Source organism: Hyla sarda, chromosome 7 (genome assembly GCF_029499605.1).
Source record: "Hyla sarda isolate aHylSar1 chromosome 7, aHylSar1.hap1, whole genome shotgun sequence".
Taxonomy (NCBI): Eukaryota; Metazoa; Chordata; class Amphibia; order Anura; family Hylidae; genus Hyla; species Hyla sarda.
The window spans coordinates 60600538-60622764 of record NC_079195.1 but is presented as its reverse complement, the minus strand read 5'-3'; the positions used below and the strand labels follow the sequence as shown (position 1 = coordinate 60622764).

At 43.1% G+C, this 22227-nt stretch overlaps 1 protein-coding gene across 2 annotated transcripts in view; it reads left to right on the top strand.

Annotated features, from left to right (window-relative positions):
* Positions 1-22227, top strand: part of CFAP46 (cilia and flagella associated protein 46) — a 236144-nt gene that overhangs the window by 26352 nt on the left and 187565 nt on the right. For both annotated transcript variants that reach the window (XM_056529249.1, XM_056529250.1), the window contains exons 9-15: positions 3006-3119; positions 6152-6251; positions 9173-9271; positions 12060-12250; positions 13969-14197; positions 14843-14963; positions 20508-20634. In XM_056529249.1, coding sequence (XP_056385224.1) covers positions 3006-3119; positions 6152-6251; positions 9173-9271; positions 12060-12250; positions 13969-14197; positions 14843-14963; positions 20508-20634 — 981 coding nt within the window. The remainder of the gene's footprint in view (positions 1-3005; positions 3120-6151; positions 6252-9172; positions 9272-12059; positions 12251-13968; positions 14198-14842; positions 14964-20507; positions 20635-22227) is intronic.

The window sequence follows — 22227 nt, the reverse complement described above, 5'->3', positions numbered from 1 at the left end:
CTTATTCATTTGAAGTGGAACTGTTTAATGCTCCATTTCTCCTGTGTCAACACTGTAGGGCAATTGGGCATTAGACCTGAAGCTCACATTGACATACTACTTCTTCTTTGTTCATTTTCTTAGCTCCCATGGAAGTCAATAGGAGCTGGGTTCTTTTTAGTGATCACTATAACGTAGAAACTGATAGGGTGGTTCTACATGGACCACTGTTTACATAAACTAATCATCTAGCATATAAGTATCAAAAAAAGGAGAAAATGAAGGTCTCCGGATGTGCCTTAAAATGTAACTTTTACTAGTATCAATTAAAATTATTAAACTATTATAGGTGTTGGTTCATGGATAGCCCAATGGCAACAATAAACAGAAGAGAGTGCTAATTATTGGAAAATTGCTGAGCCCAGCCAATATCCCTATAGCACAGTCACTGTTTAAAAATTAGATAAATACGCAGCCAGTGCAGTCACTGGAAAAGGTACGTAACAAAACAAGGTATTATGATAGAATTTCCACCAACGCGTTTCTGCCACCGTTCACGGAGGAATCAGGGAGGAATATAAAGCTATCTTCTATTTGTCCAAATCGGTACCACAAAGTATATAGAAATCAATTAATGTATATGCCAAAGAATCCTAAAAAGGAAAGCATAATACCAAACTTATATACAGACAGTGGAATCAGGCATGTAGCATATTGGCCCAGGTAACTTGTAGTCAGTGACACCGCCTGTAGGGAAAAGAAATATGCAGATCCACTGTCTATGTTCATAATCCTGCGATCCAGGGTTTCAACGGATCAGTAGAGTGACAGCGTGAGACACCTGCAATCCTGCAGGGAGCCGGGGATTACCGGCTCACTCGCGGGTTCCAGCTAGGAGATGGCGGAGATGACGCCATCTCCTCGCTGGAACCCGCGAGTGAGTTACCTGGGGCAATATGCTTCATGCCTGATTCCACTGTCTGTATATAAGTTTGGTATTATGCTTTCCTTTTTAGGATTCTTTGGCATATACATTAATTGATTTCTATATACTTTGTGGTACCGATTTGGACAAATAAAAGATAGCTATATATTCCTCCCTGATGACGCCACCGTGAACGGTGGCAGAAACGCGTTGGTGGAAATTCTATCATAATACCTTGTTTTGTTACGTACCTTTTCCAGTGACTGCACTGGCTGTGTATTTATCTAATTTTTTAACAGTGACTGTGCTATAGGGATATTGGCTGGGCTCAGCAATTTTCCAATAATTGGCACTCTCTTCTGTTTATTCTTGCCATTGGGCTATCCATGAACCAACACCTATAATAGTTTAATAATTTAAATTGATACTAGTAAAAGTTACATTTTAAGGCACATCCGTAGACCTTCATTTTCTCCTTCTTTTGATTCTTTTTAGTGATACCGCACTGTTTTTGACATGGAGATCACTGTGTTTTCTGCATTAAAAAACGCATTCTATAATCTGTGTGAACATATCCTTGCACCTCTAAAGGAGCATGCCTGTAGGCCAAACTATAAAAAAAATAAAAAATAAAATAAGATGGCTAATGCACAAACCAATGTATTTTATATACATTACGAATTACCCATTTCCAGGGCATTGAAATATACTATATACTAATATTGCTCAGAAAACTTCAAAAAGCTATTTACTTTTATTATTCACAAATTTTATTCATTTTTACACAATTTACACATCCCATAAACATATATACGCAAGACAGAACCAGAAACTAAATCAGAACAAATAAAGTGCATAAATAAGTATAAGTGTATCAAGGAGCCAGTTCCTTATCATATAATGTGTATGTGCATACTATGTATACCATAAAGGCATATGTGTGCCAATAATTGAATGCAGTAGATACAAAATGCAAAATATTAGTATGACATAAATTATGATATACAGACATTAAAAGGTGATTTAATGGACATGCTTAGAAAGGATCTGTGCTTGTCTTGGAACTAAATGGCTGTGTTCTCAGTCCACCATAATGCTGCTGCTTTCTTTGTGAACTGGCCATGTCCTGTTGGAGTTTTTTCCCTCCAACTACAAATCCTAGGATCCCTTGTTTGTAAGTGTTAAGTCACTTTTCTCCCTCCCACATATCAGCCACCCCACCCATTGCAGTACAGCTGCAGCCATGTTGTGAATGATTCTCCCCCTAACCCCCCCCACCCAGTGGTCGTTCCACCCATTGAAGCATGGACACACTACCTTTAACACCTGACTAGTGATGTAATGGTTTGGGCCGTAAAAGCTGAGACCACACTCATTTTGCATGCTGCTAAATATGAACATTAGGGCAAAGATCACTTAAGATTGTAAAACCAGCCAACAAATACAGGTACAGACACTATATTATGTACTACACTTACTTTGTAGCATAGTCAAATAAAAAAAAATCATGCAATACCCCCTTTAAATGATCATTGCAGATATCAGCAATATATAAATGGGTGGACCTTAGTTCCTGGCAGTAATGAAAAGTATGAGGAAAGTGCAAGTGCTTATATGCAGATTCCAAAATAAACCACACTGACAATTGAAATATAGGAACACCTAGTATTCTTGGCACCCCTCACCTCACATGAACATGGCCAGTGCTCTATTTATTCTCTATTGGGTCACCAATCTTTTCAGAATTCTTCAATTTTTAAGGTCTAGCTCCCCGTGGAGAAGGAATTGAGCTCTAACTGGGCATGCTGGCTGTGGACCATTCATTCTGGGGATAATTTTGCATTGTTCTCGGGATCATTGGGGGTTTCTCTGGTCAGACCCCCACCAATCAGCTTGTTATCCCTAGCCTGTAGATAGGGGATAACTTATTCAGATAGGAATACCCCTTTAATTATACAAAGAAAACATTTATTTGGTAAAACTGGAATACAGCTTTAAATAGTCAGCATTAGAGACATTGAAAAATACCTTAGGCGTTCCTTCTGCTGCTGCACAATGTATTGTTACAAATATCTCCCCTTTTATTTCTTATTATTTTTAGGCAAATGGATGGCTCCTTTACAGCAAAGGACGTTTTTACAAACCTCAATGAAATTTATAAACTCCTGGCTACAGTGGATGATGAGACTGTGCCGCATTTATCCACTTCGGAAAAGTAAGTTAATCCGTTCTTATGATTTATCATTCACACTAGTGCATTAAATTTGTGTTCGGCTTAATAATCTGGGGTGGTATGTACTGTTTCTTTTAAATTTGCATCTTCTGGGTTTGAATACACACACATTTTGGGAAACTGTATTTTCTTTTGTGAAATTTTATTTAGTCGCTTGCTAGCTAATGGCAATGGTGTTTCTCATTGGGCACACAGGACCATGGGTATATGCTGCTTGCCACTAGGAGGCTGACACCAGGCAAAAACAAAAGGAAGTCGGCTCCTCCTGGCAGGATATACCTGCCCCTGGCTCTGAGCTAATTAGTTTTAGCTTAGTGTCAGTGGGAGGCAGACACAGGTCTGTAGTTCTTCAGACCTGGCCTTATTCTTTTAGTTTTTTCTAATTTACTTTTGTATATCAGGTTTTCTCTCCTTTTTTATTTTCCCTAGGTTGGGGCGACAGGAGCATGGCGCTGCCTGATCCCCCGCTTGTGGTGAAGGGGCACGGTGCATAGAGTATGGGCCATTAATCTCTTCTCGCCGTGTCCGTGTCCCCCCTCTTGCCCCTGCTCGCTCCTCTTTGGCAGCCCCTGGGATGATGCAGTGTGGTGCTCAGCTGGCTGAAGACTCTAACAGGTGAGTATGTATTTTCCCTGTAGGTGAGGATGTCCGACACCCCCCCCCCCCTCTTGCGCCCACTCTCTAGGGATGCCTGTTTTTTTTATTTTTTTTTCAAGAGGACATCTTTATTCTTGTTGGGGGGCTTTTGTCTTGGGGTGGGAGGGGGGGTTCTCAATCCCTCTCCTTAGGTTCCCAGCGGCCCCAGCATGCGGTCATTCCGTGTCTATGTGCATCTACTGGGAGCCGGCGGGCTCTATCCAGGAGGTGATTCCTTTCTGCCACTTCATTGGCAGGTCCTGACCACGGATGCAAGTCACCTCGGCTGGGGAGGTGTCTTCCAGGACAAGACTGATCACTGGGGGACCCCGGACAGGGACCTGTTTGCATCCCAATTTACTTCCACTGCAATTGAAGGCGTGACGGTTGAAACCGGGGCTTTGAGAGCTCAGGGTTTCTCTACCTGGATCATCCAGACCATGCTTCTTGCTCGGAAGCCCCCGTCCGCCAGGATTTACCATTGTACCTGGTGGGCCTATTTCAGCTGGTGTGAGAAGCGGTCTTTATCTCCCACTTCCTTTTCCCTGCCAAACCTCTTGTCCTTTTTGCAGGCTGGGTTGGAAACGCGCCTCGTGTTCCATCAAGGGGCAGGTTTTGGCTCTTTCTATTCTCCTTCAGCATCCTCTGACGTCTAATCCGCATGTTTCCTTTCCTGGAAAGTGGCCTTCCTCATTGCGGTCACGTCCTGACGTCTAATCCGCATGTTTCCTTTCCTGGAAAGTGGCCTTCCTCATTGCGGTCACGTCCATAAGGCATGTATCGGAAATGGCAGCTCTCTCCTGCTGCTCCCCTTTTCTGATTCTTCATCAGGATAAGGTGGTTCCTCTGCCGGTGCCCTCTTTCCTGCCTAAAGTCGTGTCCTCTTTCCACTTAACCGAAGATATTGTGCTGCCCTCATTCTGCCGGGCCCCTTCACACCCCCAGGAGCGCTTTCTCCATAGGCTGGACGTGGTTCGGGCTGTTCCGGCCTACCTGCCGGTTTCCTCTTCGGCGCAAGGGGCTTAAGGGCTCTAAGGCAACCATCTCCCGATGAATACAGTCCGCCATTTTGTAGGCTTATCGCTGTAAGTGGAAGGTTCCTCCTCTCCTAGTGACGGCCAATTCCAGCTGTGGGGGGGCCTCCTGGGTGGGCAGCCACAGGGCTTTGGGTCTACAAGGTGGCTACCTTGTCATCCTTGCACACCTTTTCCAAGTTCTACCATGCTTATACTTTTGCGTCTGCTGACGCAGGGCTAGGCTGCTAGGTTTTGCAAGCGGCAGTGGTTCAGTAGTCTGCCTTACTCTGCCGTTCTGGCTGGGATATTGTTTGTTCCCCAGGGACTGCTTTGGGACATCCCATGGTGCCTGTGTGCCCTAATTAAGTGATCGAGAAAAGGAGATTTTTTTTATCTTTATGGTAAAATCTCTTTCTCTGAGCTTCTATTGAAGACACAGCACCCCCCATCAGTTGTTGGTTTGTTTGTTGTCTAGCCAGGTTCGGTCGCCTGTGAGTGGGGTTGTTTGGTCGGTCTTTTTTGTCTTGGTTCTGTTTCGGACTGTGTTTTCCACTCAGTCGGTTTCTCCTACTGCTTTGGAACTAAACTGATTAGCTCAGAGCCAGGGGGTGGGTATATCCTGCCAGAAGGAGCCGACTTCCTTTTATTTTTGTGCCAGCCTCCTAGCGGCAAGCAGCATATACCCATGGTTCCTGTGTCCCCCAATAGAAGCTCCGAGAAAGAGATTTTACAGAAAGTATAACAATATCAGTTTTTTATACTAGAAGCCAGGATGTCATGATCCGTTGTTGTTTGGCTGTCTGGGCATGCTGATAGTTGTAGTTTTGAAATAGCTGGAGGCCCCCTGGTTAGGAAACACTGCCATATCTGATGTGTTCTCAACTATTTTTAGTTAAGGTCCACTCAGGTCTGCTGTCATGTAAAAGTCTAAGCTAAACACTAAGGCCAGGTTCACACACAGATATAATAGTGGTCGCTTCATGAACAAGGGCATGGCTGTATTTGTGATGGAGGGGTGACCGCTTGGAGTGCCGGAGATGATGTAATGCTGTACTCAAGTCTTTTCGGTGCTCTCATAGAAATTAATGGAGCGCGTGCCATCTACGGCGCGCACTCCTTACTGAGACCCGGGGTCCGGTTTCTGAGATCACGCGGGGGGGTACCCCCCATGATCAGCTATTTATCCCCTATCTTGTGGATAGGGGGTAAGTTAGATTTGGTTGAAGTTCTCCTTTGATGTTTTGTATGATATCTGTAATTATCTATAGGAAATGCTCAGCACGCCTGTATATACCGTATTGCTTTCATTTATACTCATTCAGACCTTAATGTCTTATGCACCCTTGTCCTCCTTCCTTACAGGATTCCTCTGCTGATTGAACTGGCGCGTCTCTCAATGGATTTAAAATGCAATCATCTGGCTGCCGTCTGCATCGCTGATCTGAAGGCTGCGGAGATCGCTGTATGTTCCCAGGCTTTGTGTTTATGATGTGCTGTGAGCTGTTTCTTACTGTGTGATTCTTATTCATTGGGTTTCATTTGCAAAAAATTATTTCTGTTTACACAGTATGTCAGAACACTGGAGCACAGCTTCTGAGTGGGTATATTTTGTAAGCCAGTGATTTTCACCTTTATGCTGCTATGCGAACCAAGCTCTGAAGGGAGGCTAGTGCACCCACAGTTATAAAATGAGGTCATGGAATTATAGGGCTGTGAGGCCTCTTTTATATTATGTGTCAGATTTGGAGTAAAAGTCATTTATACGTCTTTATATGTATAACAACATATTATGGTACTTAAATAGACACTTATAAATATAAATTTATTTTTCTTGTTCAATGGGAGCTGTGTTACTATGTCTTCAGGCAGACAGAATATATGGCTGTATGAAAACCAAGAGCATTGGATCTATCTATCTATCTATCTTTCTCATATCTATCTATCTCATATCTATATCATATCTGGCTGTCTATCTATCTAGACAAAAAACAGAATGGCTGCAGCGCTAAAAAGGCGGGGAAACCCCCCCCCCCCCCCCCAAAAAAAAAAAAAAAAAGGTAGGAGCTTTATTCCATAATAAAATACAGATGCAACGTTTTGGCTGCCAGGCTTGAAAAAGGCTGCATAGGCAGCCGAAACGTTGCATCTATATTTTTTTATGGAATAAAGCTACCACCTGTTTTTTCACCACATTTTCAGTGCTGTAGCCCTTCTGATTTGGACCTGTGACCGGCAACTATTGGCCGCCTGTACCACCTTACTATTTCTCACCTGGTTGTGCTGCTACTCCGCAATTTTTTTTCTCTATCTATCTATCTATCTCATAGAATCTGTCTATATATTTTTAAACAAATTAACTTCTTATTAAAGGGGGATTCTTTCCATAAGTTATCCTTTGAGATGTCATACAAACATAACAGAAGATTTTTATTAGAGCACTTCTTATTTGAGGACTGTAAGAGTCTCCACTGTTTCCTTAAAGGGATTCTCAAGTGTTTAAAAACATATTCCCTTTTCACAGTAGAGATGATGAGTGTTTGATTGTGGGGGTCTGACTTCTGGGCCCCTGCAATCTTAAGAGTCCCTGCTGCTCCCTGAGTGCGGGGTCAGTGCTTGGGTATCTCCAACACTAGCATAGGGAATATATGAAGAGCGTGGCAGCACCTCGTCCCGTGCAGTAGGGAAATTTAGGGCCTTGTTCTAGAGATCAAGGGGGGTCCCAGAGATCAGATACATCATATTGATTGTGATGTATATACTATATGACTTACCTATAGAATTGTTGGACTAGCAGCAATACAATATAGAAATGCAGCAGTAAATGGGGTATTCCCATTCTCATAAAGGGGGTGGCTTATTGACAGAATATGCCACCACTTCATGACTAGTAAGGATCTGATTTTTGTGACCCCCACAGATGAAAACTTCATGATCTTTCCTGCACAGTGGGCACACAATCTGCTGGGGAACTGCAGAACATTTCTATTTACGTGAAAGGCAGTGATGTGCACTGTATATTATATTCATGCTTTCTAGTAAGCAATAGGAGTTGTTGCCAACCAGTAGGGACAAAGTCCGGTAACAGTACAGATTTCCCAATGGGCCACGCAGCCACCTTTTATTTCATTAGAAGTATTTACCAGAAGTTTGTTACTTGCCTGACAAAAGTTCTCCCCAAGGCCTTTGCTATGATGAGATTGTTTGGTCTGTGTTAAATGGAGGATTCTGGACAGTGACTATGGGGAAGATTCATTATTGTTGTCTGTGGTAAGTGCCTTTTAAATTCTTTTTTTTTTGGCTTTGGTTTTGCTTATGTGTGACACATTTATCATACTATCAAGGGGGGTTGATAAATTTGGTGCACATGAGCAAAAATAATTCACTCAATTCAATAATTCACTTCTCTCCTCTGTGACTTTTCTGCAACTTTTTGAAAGTGCTCTCTCCAATGGCAGTTGTTTAAGCCAAGGTGAGACCTGGCTTTGACTTGCGACTTTTTTGAGAGGTTTGTGACTTTTGTTTTGCCTGCATGTGACATTCAAAATTCATGACCACTGGAAAGTAAAGATGTTTGGTACTTTCTGCATACCCACAAAAGTCGCAAAAATAAATAGTGCTTAGACGCACGTGCAACATTTTGTGCGCCCAGAGTAAGCAAAAAAAATAAAGCTCTAAATGTGATGATAAATCTCCCTCTATGGGAATATCCTCACAAAAGGCTAAAATAAGGCTGTTTATGAAGATGACTGAGCACAGACCAAATGCAATCATTGTGGTAAAAAGAGGGAAGATGGACATTTCTGCAGGGTATTCCTGGATATTGACCTGCATAAAAACAGATCTGTTGAGCTACAGAGTTTTTTCTCTGTACAACTTCATACGTTAGCTGACTTCATCCTATAGTCACTGCCCAGTTTATAACTGCACAGTTTATCCTAACTCCCACAGAGCTATGTGTTGTCCATCATTGTAGTAAGAAGTTGTATATTACTCTCTTCAAGATTTATTTTGTAACATTAAGAAGGCAAAGTCATGGAGTTATAAAAATCACGGGATCTATAGACATGTCAATGATATGCAAATTATGAAAAAATGGAAACAAAATATTAAAAACTCAATTTATTCAGTATTAAAGGGGTACTCCGCTGCTCAGCATTTGAAACAAACTGTTCCGAACGCTGGAGCTGGCCAGGCTTGTTTGTTCCAAACGTTGAGCAGCGGAGTACCCATTTAAGTATCAGTTTCATGGGCAGAAATACAAAGATAATGGTGTGGAGTGGCATAATGTACAGTAGCTGGACCCATCTAGTCTTCATTCCAACTGATCTATTTTAACATTGCCTTCTTTGTCTAAATATACTGGATTTATATGCTTTGTTTCAGGATCCAAAAACCCTCATAACCATAGAAACTCTTCAGTGTGATCTTCAGGCTCTTCAATTTGGCCAGCAGATTGATACTTATACTAAAAGCGTTGTTGAGGTATGTATTTTTTTTTTTTGCTGTGATAATAATAGTATAAGGTTTTTATATTTATTTATAAAAGAAGCAAAATAGGTCCTTCCCTAAACTGTAACTCCAGCTGCAGTTTCGACACCATGTAATAGTGCAAACAATTAAAGGAAAACTGTCCGCTTACTCCCCCTGCACTAACCAGCGGTACTGGCTGGGTAGTGCAGGGGACGCTGATCAGTTTGATGCCTACCGTCCCCGGATCCGCCCTGCCATTGGGACGTAATCTTCGATTTTCTGTAGATTACGGCGTAACTGGCACTCTGACATCAGCGCTGCCCAGCTCATCAATATTCCTCCCCTCCCCCCGCCTCTCCCTCTTCATTACAGAGCGGGGAGAAGAGGGAGGGGAGGAATATTGATGAGCTGGGCGGCGCTGCGGCCGAACGGCGCTGACGTCAGAGTGCCAGTAACCCCGCCTGTGCCTGTTAGCACCTAATTAGCATATCGGCGGAACGGCGGGGCGGATCCGGGGACGGTAGGCATCAAATTGATCAGCGTCCCGAACTATCAGCCAGTACCGCTGGTTAGTCTGGGGGGAGCAAGCTGACAGTTTTCCTTTACATAAGAATGTAACTAACACCATTCCTATGAGTTAAAAGTGTATCTATAGTTTTAGGTATCTGTACAGGTTAAACTGTCCTGTGCACTTTTTATGGCTATTAAACCTGTACATTTTTTTCTCAGTTTTCCCCTCTGGAAACACCACATCTAATTTTCATTTGTCCTTGAGACAGTCGGTGGAATCATCATCTATGGTGTTTCTCACACTCTGCACACACATGTATCTCTAGTACACCCTCAAAAGCAGCAGCATAGTGGACATTATAGAACAGTACTGAGCAGAGTAAGTTGTGAATCAAAAACTAAGCTGAGCTATAACGTTCAGGTAAACTTCCAACATATACAATCCTGCAATGTTTCCACACCATTTTCTGCTACTGTAAATCTGCACTAGATCTTACAAAATTTGGTGTGGATTTGTTGCAAATCCCTTTAATATTGTAAGAAAAAAATACATTGGAAATATATTAAATCTAAAGCATTTCCAAAATTATTGTTGACATATTGCGGATTTAAAATGCACTGCAGATTTTTTTATGCAATGTATAGATGACATTTCTACAAATGCCATCCACCTGGCTGGTACTATAATATATTCTTGATTTTCTGCATGCAAATTTTTTGCAGACAATTCACAACAATTTCACCCTGTTTGAACATACCCTTTTTTTATTTTTTATTTTTTTATTTAATACAGCTTTATATTTCCATTAAAAAAATTACAACTGCAATACACAAAGGGATATTCCATTTTCATATCTACAATAGCCCTACACCCGCCTAACCCCTAACCCCCCCCCCCCCCCCCCCCCCCCGAGTACCCCACCCCGCTCCTGGAGAAAGAAGAGAGAGAAAAAAAAAAACACATTTCTCATTTCCATTTATGCCACAACCTATCAAATAATTTCAGGGCTTTTTTCGAGTTACCGTACATTTCCTAGCCCTAAGTTGTTCATATTGCGCCATGCCTCTAAAGAAGGATTCTTGTCTGATATCCAGACTCTCAGAATAATGACTTCAATCATAAACAGTCTCAATAGGGCCACTCTGTTTGTTCCTGTACCTGTACCACCAAGAATTACTTGAATAAAAGAAGGATCAAATTCTAGTGATAAATAATCGAGTTTTTTTTAAGTGTGTAAAAATTTCACCCCAAAAAACACGAACCACCCGACAGCTCCATATAAGATGCACAAAATCCGCTGCAGGTTCCCCACATTTTGGGAAACAATCATCCTCTCTACAACCCATACGCTTCATCATTAAGGGGGTATAATAAATTTTGTGTAAGATATTAATTTGCATCATTTTAATATTAGCTGATAATGATACGTTGCTAATTCCACTCATTATGCCATGACAGTTCTGATAAGGTATAGACCCTAGCTCCCTCTCCCATTTATTTCTCAGAAAAGTATAGTGTCTTGCCCCATTTAACCCTTTTAATGTGTTATATATACCAACCATAGATTTTCTACCTGTGGGTCTTAACAAAATCTGATCAATCACCGGATTACCTTTCACTACTAGCAACGCCCTATTCTCTATACGCAAGTCGATCCATTGAAGTTGAATTAAGTGAAATTCATCATTCACTTTCAACAACCCATCTGATTGGAGTTCTTGAAAGCTATACAGCTTCCCCTGATTGACAATCTGTGATACTAATTTTATATTGTGTTTGAACCAAAATTTAGTGTCCCCTCGGTGGGGGACCCCCAGCCTATCGTTACCCCAGAGTGGGGAAAACGGCAGACTTGAGCCGACCCCACATAGTTTTCTCACCAATTCCCAAACCTTATTAACCAAGTGGTTATATGAATAGTTACTATTCTTCGTGTTTAATTTTTTGTGACCTAATTCTAAAATTTCAAAAGGTGTGTAATTCTCTAGGAGATACCCTTTAAGTAAAATCCAAACCTTAGTTAACTGGGGTGCCCTCATGCATAAAGGGTGTTTTTTGCTTGGTTCCCTTCTTCTCCCACACAGAACAGTATCCTGATCCATCCTTTGCTCTGAAAGTAAATTTTCTGCTGGATTATGTCACATTTAGCAGAGGGAAATTTAATTTAAATGAGGCAGAGTATGAGTAATGACAGTATTTTTGAAGTTGCTGCAAGTAGTTATATCTGGAGATCCCAAAAAATTATTGATACTACAGTCACTCAAATAATGTATGCATTCTTCTTTACAGGCACAGCTGAGAGTTATAAACAGACTGGAGACAACTTTACAAAACGCTGTCCGTCTAGGGGAACCTAACACCATACAGGAAGTGTGCACAACGCTGTGGAATCTTTGTCTACCCTTATTGCAGCACAATCTGCGCAAACACCTGAAGAAGCCATTGATCTCTATAGCTGATTCATTAGAAAACATAGATAGGCAAGTAAACTTAAATGCTAATGTGGTTCTATTGCACTGATCTTACACAGTGCACCGAAGTTAGTAACACCTTTGTCCGTGCTCAATGGTGACAGGACTTTTGCCAGATGGTGCCGATCTTAATCTAAGTGCTGTGAGTATGTAATAGGCAAATGACTCTGTGTAAGGGTATGTTCACACTACCGATTTGTAGCTGAATCTCCGCTCGCGGAATCCAGCGTTAGGACCGCGCGGCACTGCGCCGTCACCATTGACTGCTATGCAGTGCTAGCGGACTTCCATGCAAAGAATGCACATGTTCTTTCTTTGCGCGGAACAATTTCAGCGGCAAGAATTGTACGCCGCTGAAATTTCGCAGTGTGAGTGGGTCTCGCGGAAGACCCATTCACACAGATGCTAACGTTAACTGTGCGGGATTTCACTAGCGGAATTCCGCTCACGGAATTCCGTGGGAATTCCTCAGTGTGAACATACCCTAAAATGGAATTTAATGTATATACGATCTGACAAACATTGTAGTTTACGCTTGTAATATGCCTATTGGATAAGAGGATCGCAACAGGACTACTTAGATGTATTTGCCTGCTCAGTCTTCAGCTGTAGTCTAGAGGAGAAGGACTTTAAAACGGTAGTGTCCAGCTAAGGAGCTCCTCTCATGGAACATAGCTGCAGTGTTGGATCCAGACATCAACAGTGCTAAATGTAAACTATTAATTATAATTGGGTCTTATGATGTCTATCATGAGGTCTGTCATTTTATCTGAAAATAGTGTAATATGCTCTATTTTTTTGGTGTATCTATTTATTTTAATTTTGTTTACAGAATCTGCCTCCAATGCACTTGGAAACCAAGGGAAACTTTGGGTTTGTAGAGGGCTCATACTTTAGGCACTGTTAAAGGAGCATAACAACAAATAATGGCCATGACAGATCTGCTGTATGCCAGATACCAATTATGCCTAATTGACTCTAATGTGATGAATCAGGTTTCTTTAATTGTGCCCAACATTTTACTGAACAAAACGTGTGCATCAAGGTGATGGTGGCTCCGAACTGAACCTCCAGCACAGATATGTATTAGCCTTAAAGGGGTACTTTGCTGTAAACATCTTATCCCCTATGCAAAGGATAGGGGATAAGATGTTAGATCGTTGGGGTCTTGCCGCTGGGGACCCCGACAATCTCCAGGCCGGCAAAAGTGGCGTCCGAAACACGGAAAATTGCAGATTCCTAATTCGTGTGGTCACTCCACGCCCCCTTCATTCATGTCTATGGGAAGCGGTGTGACTGCTAGTACATAGCTGTCACGCCTTCTCCCATAGACGGTAATGAAGGGGGCGTGGCGGCTGACATCGCCAGTCATCGGGCATGGAACGGAGTTTGCTCTGTGCACTGAATGACAGGGGTGCCACAGCTGAGATCATGGGGGTCCCCAACGGCAGGGCCCCTGTGATCTAACATATTATGCCCTATCCTTTGGATAGGGGATAAGCTGTTTGGAGCGGCGTACCCCTTTAAGCAATACTTTTCTAGAACACTGCAGACTTCTGGTACAACTCACAGTCCTGTATGATAACTTACTGTTCTCCAAGACAGTTTAGAGAATACGGCGAAACTGTGGATATATTGCAAAGTGGTTTGGTATAAAAACACTAACTGCATTCACTAAATCATCACCACCAAAAAGTCACATATATTTCTTTGTCTTTGCTTCTCAGTTTATTGACTGTAATCCGCTGCCAGATTCATTTGGAAATTGCTCAGATTGAAGAAGAGGATGATCGAATCGAAGTAGCAATAAGACATCTTGAGAAAGCATTGTCTCTTGATGGTAATGGACAGTATCAAAACCACCTGAAAACTTACCTTCATCGACTTCAGCTGCGAACTACACTTTACACAAAGCCTCAACGTGTGGAAGATCAGGCAGCTATGATCATCGAGCAGGTAATGTCCTTCTGTGCTCCTTTTTTCTTTTTTTTTTTTTCGTGCTGTTTTTGACACTAGGAGTATGGGCCTGTAGCTCTAATGTTTTTCACCTTACACAAAGCACACAAACTTTTATTTTACAATATTGTAAACATCCAACAATCTAACACACTTCAGAGTTTTTAGTGTAAGATAAAAAGCTATCCAATGTACACACCTTTATGGTCATCACACAACCAGAGCAGATTTATAGTATTAGACTATATTTATATGATTACCATATCCTCCATGTGAAGCCTCCTATAGTTTTTGCTTGTTTGTCACAACATCCGAAAATCTGTTGTCTGTGGAAACCAGTGGATCTCTCCAAGCATTTGGGAATTAGGTAGCTCTTAACCTCCCTACCCCCTTCTACTCTTCTGAACACACATGCTCTTGAAGGATTGGGGTTTTAGCTGTCAGCCAAACACCTTTTAGCCTGCAGCAGTCATATGTCTTTGGAGAACTAAACGTTGCAGGCTGCAGATGGTAATGACGCAGTAAAGCACCGTCCATGAATTCTCTGAGGAGTAGCTCAGTAGCCTCTCACTGTTTTCTTTGTTTTTTGTTTTTGTTTTTATTATGTTTTCTTGATGGTATATTTTTTTTTTTTTTTTGTCATAGGCAAAACAGAGTAATACAAAGGACTCTGTGAGGAAGAAGCGGTCTCTGCTTGTCAATGCTGGCCTCTTCTTGGCTCCTGATGTTTTTCAAATGGTGCTTGATAGTGAGAATGAAGCAAAAGGTAGTCTATCCTAGACATTTTTTTATACACTGTTATTTTAATTCAGGAACAAGTCTGTTATAAATAATATCGATAATCATTATTAGCAGCCTATGTTAGGGTGCATGCACACCACGTTTTCACTGTGCGGGTGCCGGATCCGGCTGGGGGAGGGGAAAACTGTGCACTCCCGTACCCCAGCTTGCTCGGCGCTGAAATCCATTGACTTTAATGAGCCAACTGGAGTCACCGTGTTACTCCGGTAGGTTCACTTTTGGCCCGTATCTGGTTTTTAACCGGACCTCAAAACGTAGTATACTACGTTTTGAGGTCCGGTCAGAAAACCGGATACGGGTCAAAAATGAGCCCACCAGAGTAAAACGGTGACAAGATTGAGCGGTATTCTTTGCAATGCCGCAGGAGGCAGACGAGTGGCTGTCCTGCCACCGGAGAGGTGAATGACCCTGACGCGGCTCCTATTGAAGCTCAGAGGATTGATGCTGACTGCACCTTGTTCTTTCTGCCCTGTTCGGTGATGCGAAGGGGCTCTTCTTTGCTCTACTGTGGACGTGTTAACCGTGAGTTCCCCAGAGTTTGAGACTGCCCTGAACATTCTCTATTCCTTAGCACTGGCTCTCATCCCTTTTCCCTGAGGCTCACCGCTGTCCTCCTGCCCCCTCCTTGCCCGCCTCTCCATGTAGGACGTGTTCCCTTCCCCTTCTCCCCCCTCAAGCTCCTAGACCCTGTACCCCCTGATCCTGCTGCTGTTGCCCTCTCTGTACCTTCCCCGCCCTCCCTTGTGTAGCTGTGACACGCCATGGACTGATGGACTTCCTGTCCTTGGATGCTCTGTTTGTTTATGGCCTTTGATCTTCTGATGTCCAGGCACACTACTGGTATACTCTTCACATCGACAGACTATGCCTTGGTTACATTACAGGGTGCTCCGATGCTAGTTGTGCCTTATACTCCGTTCTCCCTTCCTCTCCCCCCCCCCCCCCCAACCTTTTGCCAGTCTCTTCAGTACATCCTATGTTCTCAGCATGTATGATACTGAATACTTTGGCTTCTGCACCTATTTCTTTGTCTTTACCCTTCTTCCTTTTGCCCCCCTTTCCCTATCTCTTTCCCTTCTTTTTCCCCTCTCCCCCCTCTTCTTCTTTTCCTGTGCTCACCCTCCTTTCTTCTCTCTCTTTTTTTTATTTTTCTTTCCTCCCCCCCCCCTTCCCCCTCTTCTCCCCTTCTCTCCCTCTTTTTCTCTTTTCTTGAACCTCCTCGGATTTCCCTGTTCTTCCTGCTGACCCTCTGCTCTTCCCCCTGCATCTGACCTTTTCTGTGTTCTTCTATTATTTGCCCCCCCCCCCCACCCCCCTCATTTCCCTGCACTTGATCTTTTTCTCAATTCCATGTTTTCTTTATCTATGTTCTGGTCTGGTATTGCCTGATCTTATGTTTAATAGCAGGTTTGCCCCACTAGATGGTGCCATAACTGTGAAGATGCTTTTTGCATAATATGTTTTCTATAGGTTTATTTTGTTCTTGTTCTTTCCTTCCGCAATAGCTATGCGGTTAGGTTTGAGACACCTATGTTTCTCCGTCCAGTCCTGCCTACCTTTTGTGCGTGATATCTTATTTATATTGTTAGACCTGTCAAAGCTGCCTGTTTCCCTTCTACCCTCCATGTCCGGCTATGTCCACTGTGGTGTTGCATATCATTGCCTCTCATGGCTACCTTAAAAATTATGTCATGGAATGGGAGGGGTTTGGGTACCCATAAGAAAAGGGCATTAGTATTTAATCACATCCGTGCCTTTAACCCCCACATCGTTTCCCTGCAGGAAATCTATCTTAGATAAGAAACACTTGCTCTCTCGCCCCTGGGTACAGTGGTCCTTACACTCCTTCCATACTTCCTATTCTAGGGGGGTGTCTGTCTTGGTGCATAGATCGCTTAGGTGGGAGCCCATAGTTGGGACCCTCATGGTAGATTTTTATTTATACATGCATATATCCATGCCTAATGTTAAGACTATTTGTCTCGGGGACTTCAACTTACTGATAGACCCCGTCTTGGATAGACATAGTCCCAGGGGACTACCTTTTGATGTGACCTGCCACACACAGCCCACCCCATTTGCTTCCTTATTGGAGAAGGTGGGCTGGATAGATGTATTTCGGGCCTGCAACCCCACTCTCTGAGTTTATTTCTGCTATACCCTGGGACATAATGCCCTCTTTCGCATAGATTTGGGCCTATGTAATGCTATTGCTCTCACGTTGCTCCCCTTGATGTTTGTGATCACTCCCTGTTATAACTGATGTTGTCTATGGGTCAGGCCTCTGGCCTCTCCGATTGGAAAATACACCCCTTTTTGTTAGACCTTATTGGCACTTCAGATAGGATCCCTGATCAGTTGCAGGTGTTTTTGCAAGCTATTGTAGTTGATGCCCCCTTAACTCTAGTATGGGAAACCTTAAAGGCCTATTTGAGGGCCTCCACTGTACAATTTCCTACATTAAAATAGAGGGTTCTCGTAAAGAGGTTGAACTCACTGCCCGGTGCTCTGAACTGGAAGCGCTGTAAGTGGCGGATCCCTCCGAGGCTCGTAAAGTGGCTTGGCACACGGTGAGCCGACAATATATGCTATATTTAGAAATGTAGAGAAAATTAATAGAAAACTGTTTTTTTTTGTTTTTTTTTACAAAACAGCATTATTTTGAACATGGCAATCAATCTAGTAAGTTGTTACCTCACTTAGTTCGCCCAAATTCTACCTCGTCCAAACCCAATCTCTGTGCTAGTTACCGCCCTATATCCCTCCTCAACACTGACACCAAACTGTTTGCGAAACTGTTGGCAGATCGCCTGGCGGCTGTCCTTGGGCCCCTTGTCCACCCTGACCAATCAGGCTTCCTCCGTACCGGAGAGGCGCGTGACAATACAGTACGTGCCTTTTCCATAATCCACAGGGCGTCTATCACTAGACAGCCTCTCAACGCCGAGAAGGCGTTCGATAGGGTGGACTGGGGGTTCATAGAGGCCTCACTGGCACAGATAGGTCTGGGCCCCTCCATGCTGAGTAGAGTGGCGGCACTGTATAGCGACCCCCAAGCCCAGGTGAGAGTCAATGGCTCTCTTTCTTCCCTGATCCCCATCCATAACAGCACACGTCAGGGATGCCCGCTCTCCCCCCTCCTCCACGTGCTTTGTATGGAGCATCTTTTAATAGCGCTCCAAAAGGATTCGGAAATAAAGGGCTTTACCCTAGGGGGGACGTGCATCTCTGTTCCGCTTTCGCGGATTACCTACTACTATATCTCTCCTCTCCTCACACATCACTGCCAGCGGTCCTACGAACTCTTCAGATCTACTCCCACTTTAGTAATCATAAGATCAACATGTCCAAGAGTGTGGCACTGCCGATTTCCCTGTCCGAGGCGGATGTCACCCGCATTCGGAGGGAGCATCCGTTCCAATGGGCCCTGAGGTCAATTAAGTACCTGGGGGTCCATGTCCCATCAGACCCCCGTGACGCTATTTCCCTCAATTTTTTGCCTCTACTTTCCAACCTTGAGGGTGACCTAACGAAATGGTCGACTAGTACCTTCTCATGGCTAGGGAGAGCCAATATCCTTAAGATGAATATCCTGCCGCGCTTGCTTTACCTCTTCCAGGCTGTCCCCATTACCATCCCTCTTTAATTTTTTTCATAACTGGACAGAAAAATGTGCTCTTTTGTTTGGGCGGGACAGCCGTCTAGAGTATCCAGGACAGTACTAACTAGACGGAAGCAGGCGGGTGGACTGGCGATCCCTGATTGCCGTGCAGCGGTAGCGGGCCGTATTAATCTGATTAAATTGATTATTCTTCCCAAATGCCTATATTGTCTTGACCATACTGCTGGCCCTGTCCCTAAGTCCTTTTTTGATTCTATCCAGTCCCTGATGTCTCCATTCATATGGGGACCGAATAGATGTAATGTGGCCCTTTCGATCTTACAACGTCCTAAACAGTGGGCAGGGGCCGCGCTCCCTGACCTCCATATGTACAACTTGGCCAGTCAGTTCCGCTGCCTACGGTCCTGGTTTGGATTGTGATACAAGTTTGGAAAGTGGCCAAGCGGATACATGCCTATACTGATGTGCCGTCTGACCTACCACTGTGGCATAACCCTCAGTTGCTGGGGTCCCAGGACTCTAGCTTCTGGAGTGGAGTGGATGTTGTTTCTTTGTCTGATATCTACACTGATGGATTACTGATGTCCTTTACACAAATGCAGGACTCTTATAATGTGCATAGGAACTCTTTTTACAAGTATTTGCAATTGCGTCATGCTCTTCAGGAGCAGTTCCCGGTGGGAAGCCCTCCAATCTCTGATTACCCCCTGATCGGAGTTTTGAAGTCTCAAGGTCCTAGAGGTCTGATCTCTGTCTTGTACACCCACCTCATCCAGCCGAAAATTACCCACAAGTCTGTACCGGCTGAAAGATGCTGGAGGGATCATATACGTGAGATGTCTGCGGAACAGTGGGAGGAGGTTCAGGCATCTCACGCCATGGTTTCTCCAGCAGTGAACAATAAATTGATTAAATTATATATTATTCATTACAGCTACATTACCCCTGTTAGACTGTTAGCCATGGGTCATTCTGACTCGGCGGCATGTCATCGTTGTCATGCGCCTAGGGCGGACTTCTGGCATCTTATCTGAGACTGTTCCTATGTTGTGCAGTTCTGGATGGAGGTCCTACTGCTTTTAGCTACTTTTGTACATCCTACTCCCCCTAGAGATCCTCTTCTTTGCTTATTTGGTGTCCTGGATGAGGAGGTGTGGCCACATCATGTTTGTGTGCTTCCCAGGGAGTCTATTCATGGCGCGTAAAACGGTGGCCCTTCGCTGGATGGACCCTAGACCTCCTACATGCTCTAAATGGAAGAAGTTGGTTAACGGGACTCCTCCCGTTCATGCACGTTGTCTACAAGAATAGGAAGTGTCCTGATAAATTCTATAAAGTATGGGGAGACTGGTGCTCTTCTTCTCTCACACAGTGTACACCTGCAGAGGTGCGCAACTTGCGCTCTTTGATACCATGAGTATGTGTTCAGTTGCCCTACGTATATGCTTTTGTGCTTCCCTCGTTCCATGTCTTCTGTGTGTCTCCATTTTCCTTCCCCTTTCCCCCCCTTATTTTACAGGCAGCTTTGACACTGTTTGGACTGTTACTGGTGGGTAAGGTTGGACGGAGATATGTCGTCCATTCACAAGACTGGATTGTTATGTTTTATGTTTTTTTTTTTACTGTTGATGCTGGAATATCCTGCATAGTCTCTACAAGTCTACAGTCAGAATGATTATTTATGTACATTGGTATACATGTTTTGCTGTATTTTCCCTGTATTTACCACCTTTGTATTGCTGCTCTGACTTCTGTAAACCAGTGTTTTTTTTTTTTTTTTACTGTTCCAATAAAACGAATAAAAAATAAATAAAAAAAACTCTGCCTGAATGATGACATTGACATGTGTGAAGATGTAGGATTTATAACTCTGTGGTCTGCTGTCAGTCTCCACAGGTAAAAATAACAAGGGACGTATAAGTTATTTATGCATGAAAGCACAGCATCATTCAAAGTGTGTCCAGAAGACTGATGGCCATTTACAACGAATGGAGAGTACAGACGATGCTGAAAGGTGAGTACAGCCCACAGGATGTGCAGTCACCTCTGTGCTTCGTTTTCTGTGACACATTTATATAATCTTTTAATTATTAAAGAGAATCCATTGGTGCGGAGAATAAAACAGCTTGTGAGAGTAGATTACATTTTCCTAAGCACGTATTATTAACAAATCCGCTGGTTCCCCTCAGTATGGAATCGAGGAATCTGGATTTACTTTCATTTTAGGAGAGAGAAGTCAGAATCTAGTGAGATTCTTCTATGACCGTGGAAGGTGAGAGGGGAGACAAAGTAGAGCCTGAGGCTCCAGTGTGGTTAGGATTTGGGTAAGCAAATCAATTTGCCTGTTTTGCTGTTTTACTGAGTTACCGGTCTACATAATACAATGGAGGAATCAGTTCACCTATTCTCATTAATTCAACAAGAGTGTCAAGTTTTTACTAGTGAGAAATGTTGTTTCCAACTTGCAGGATTCCACTTTATTTCATATGAAGATTCACAGATTCACAAGTTGGGAAAGTTTTCTGACCTGCTTTTTCTTGGTGGAAATTTCAAGCCATTTATTCACAGGATTTTCAGTGAACTCAATAGTAAATCAGTTGGGTTGTGAAACTATGCCCCTTTCTTCCCCGGCCATGCCCCTTTTAAGCCAACCACTCCCCTTTTTGGGAATTTGCCGGGTTTGAAGGTTTATTTTGGCGTGGATACAACTTGTGGCGCAATGCGCCAAATTCTAGTGCACTGCGCTGCATTTTGGTGCTAAATCTGACAAAACAGGTTGCGTTTGCATTAGTAAATGGGGGGCCAATAATGTCATTTTTTTTTTTTAGCCATGTTAAAGGATTTCTTTTGTGTTATACAACCCAGCTAAGTAAAGAGGATACAGCTGGTTGGGCTAAGTGGTTGATCTTCTAGAGGAAAGCAACACTGGATATAGAGGGTTAAACTGCTAAAGCAGGACACAGCTGCTTGTGAAGGATTAATCAGAGTTTCTCACTATTTATTTCTCACTATGTACACAGCAACCACACCACACTGGGGAGAAAGCTATGCTTGCGATCATGGCGGCAAATAAATGTACGTCAGGGTGCGCTAAGTACTACGTCACCATGACATACATTTACTTCCATTGTGGTTAAGGGGTTAAAAAAGACCATTGACATGAATGGGATCCGTTACCTTCTATTTTTCATCTGCGTTGCTCATTTTTATAACCAAGATGAGCAATGGAGATGGAAAACGCTAATGTGAAACCAACCTTGCATTGCTGCTAGTTTACATACTGTACATTCACAGTCTCCCCCTCCACAGAGGACTCTCTTAGCTTAGAAGCATTAAGTTTCAAAGAGCTGTCAAAGCAGCGAGACCCCACTGCTGTCTGTGGAGAAGTGTATTAATTTCCATATTATATATATATATATATACACAGATTTTTGTATTATAGTCTTTTATTGTTTAATGAGGTTACTCAGAAGGTGGTAGATCCTCTTTAAAATCAATGTCTCCATACATATAATTACATTCACATAGAAGATCCTGCTGTTAAATTGAAAGCATTTTGTGCAGCTTTTTTACTTTGCCCTTTAGAGCAGGTTCTTTATGTCACAAA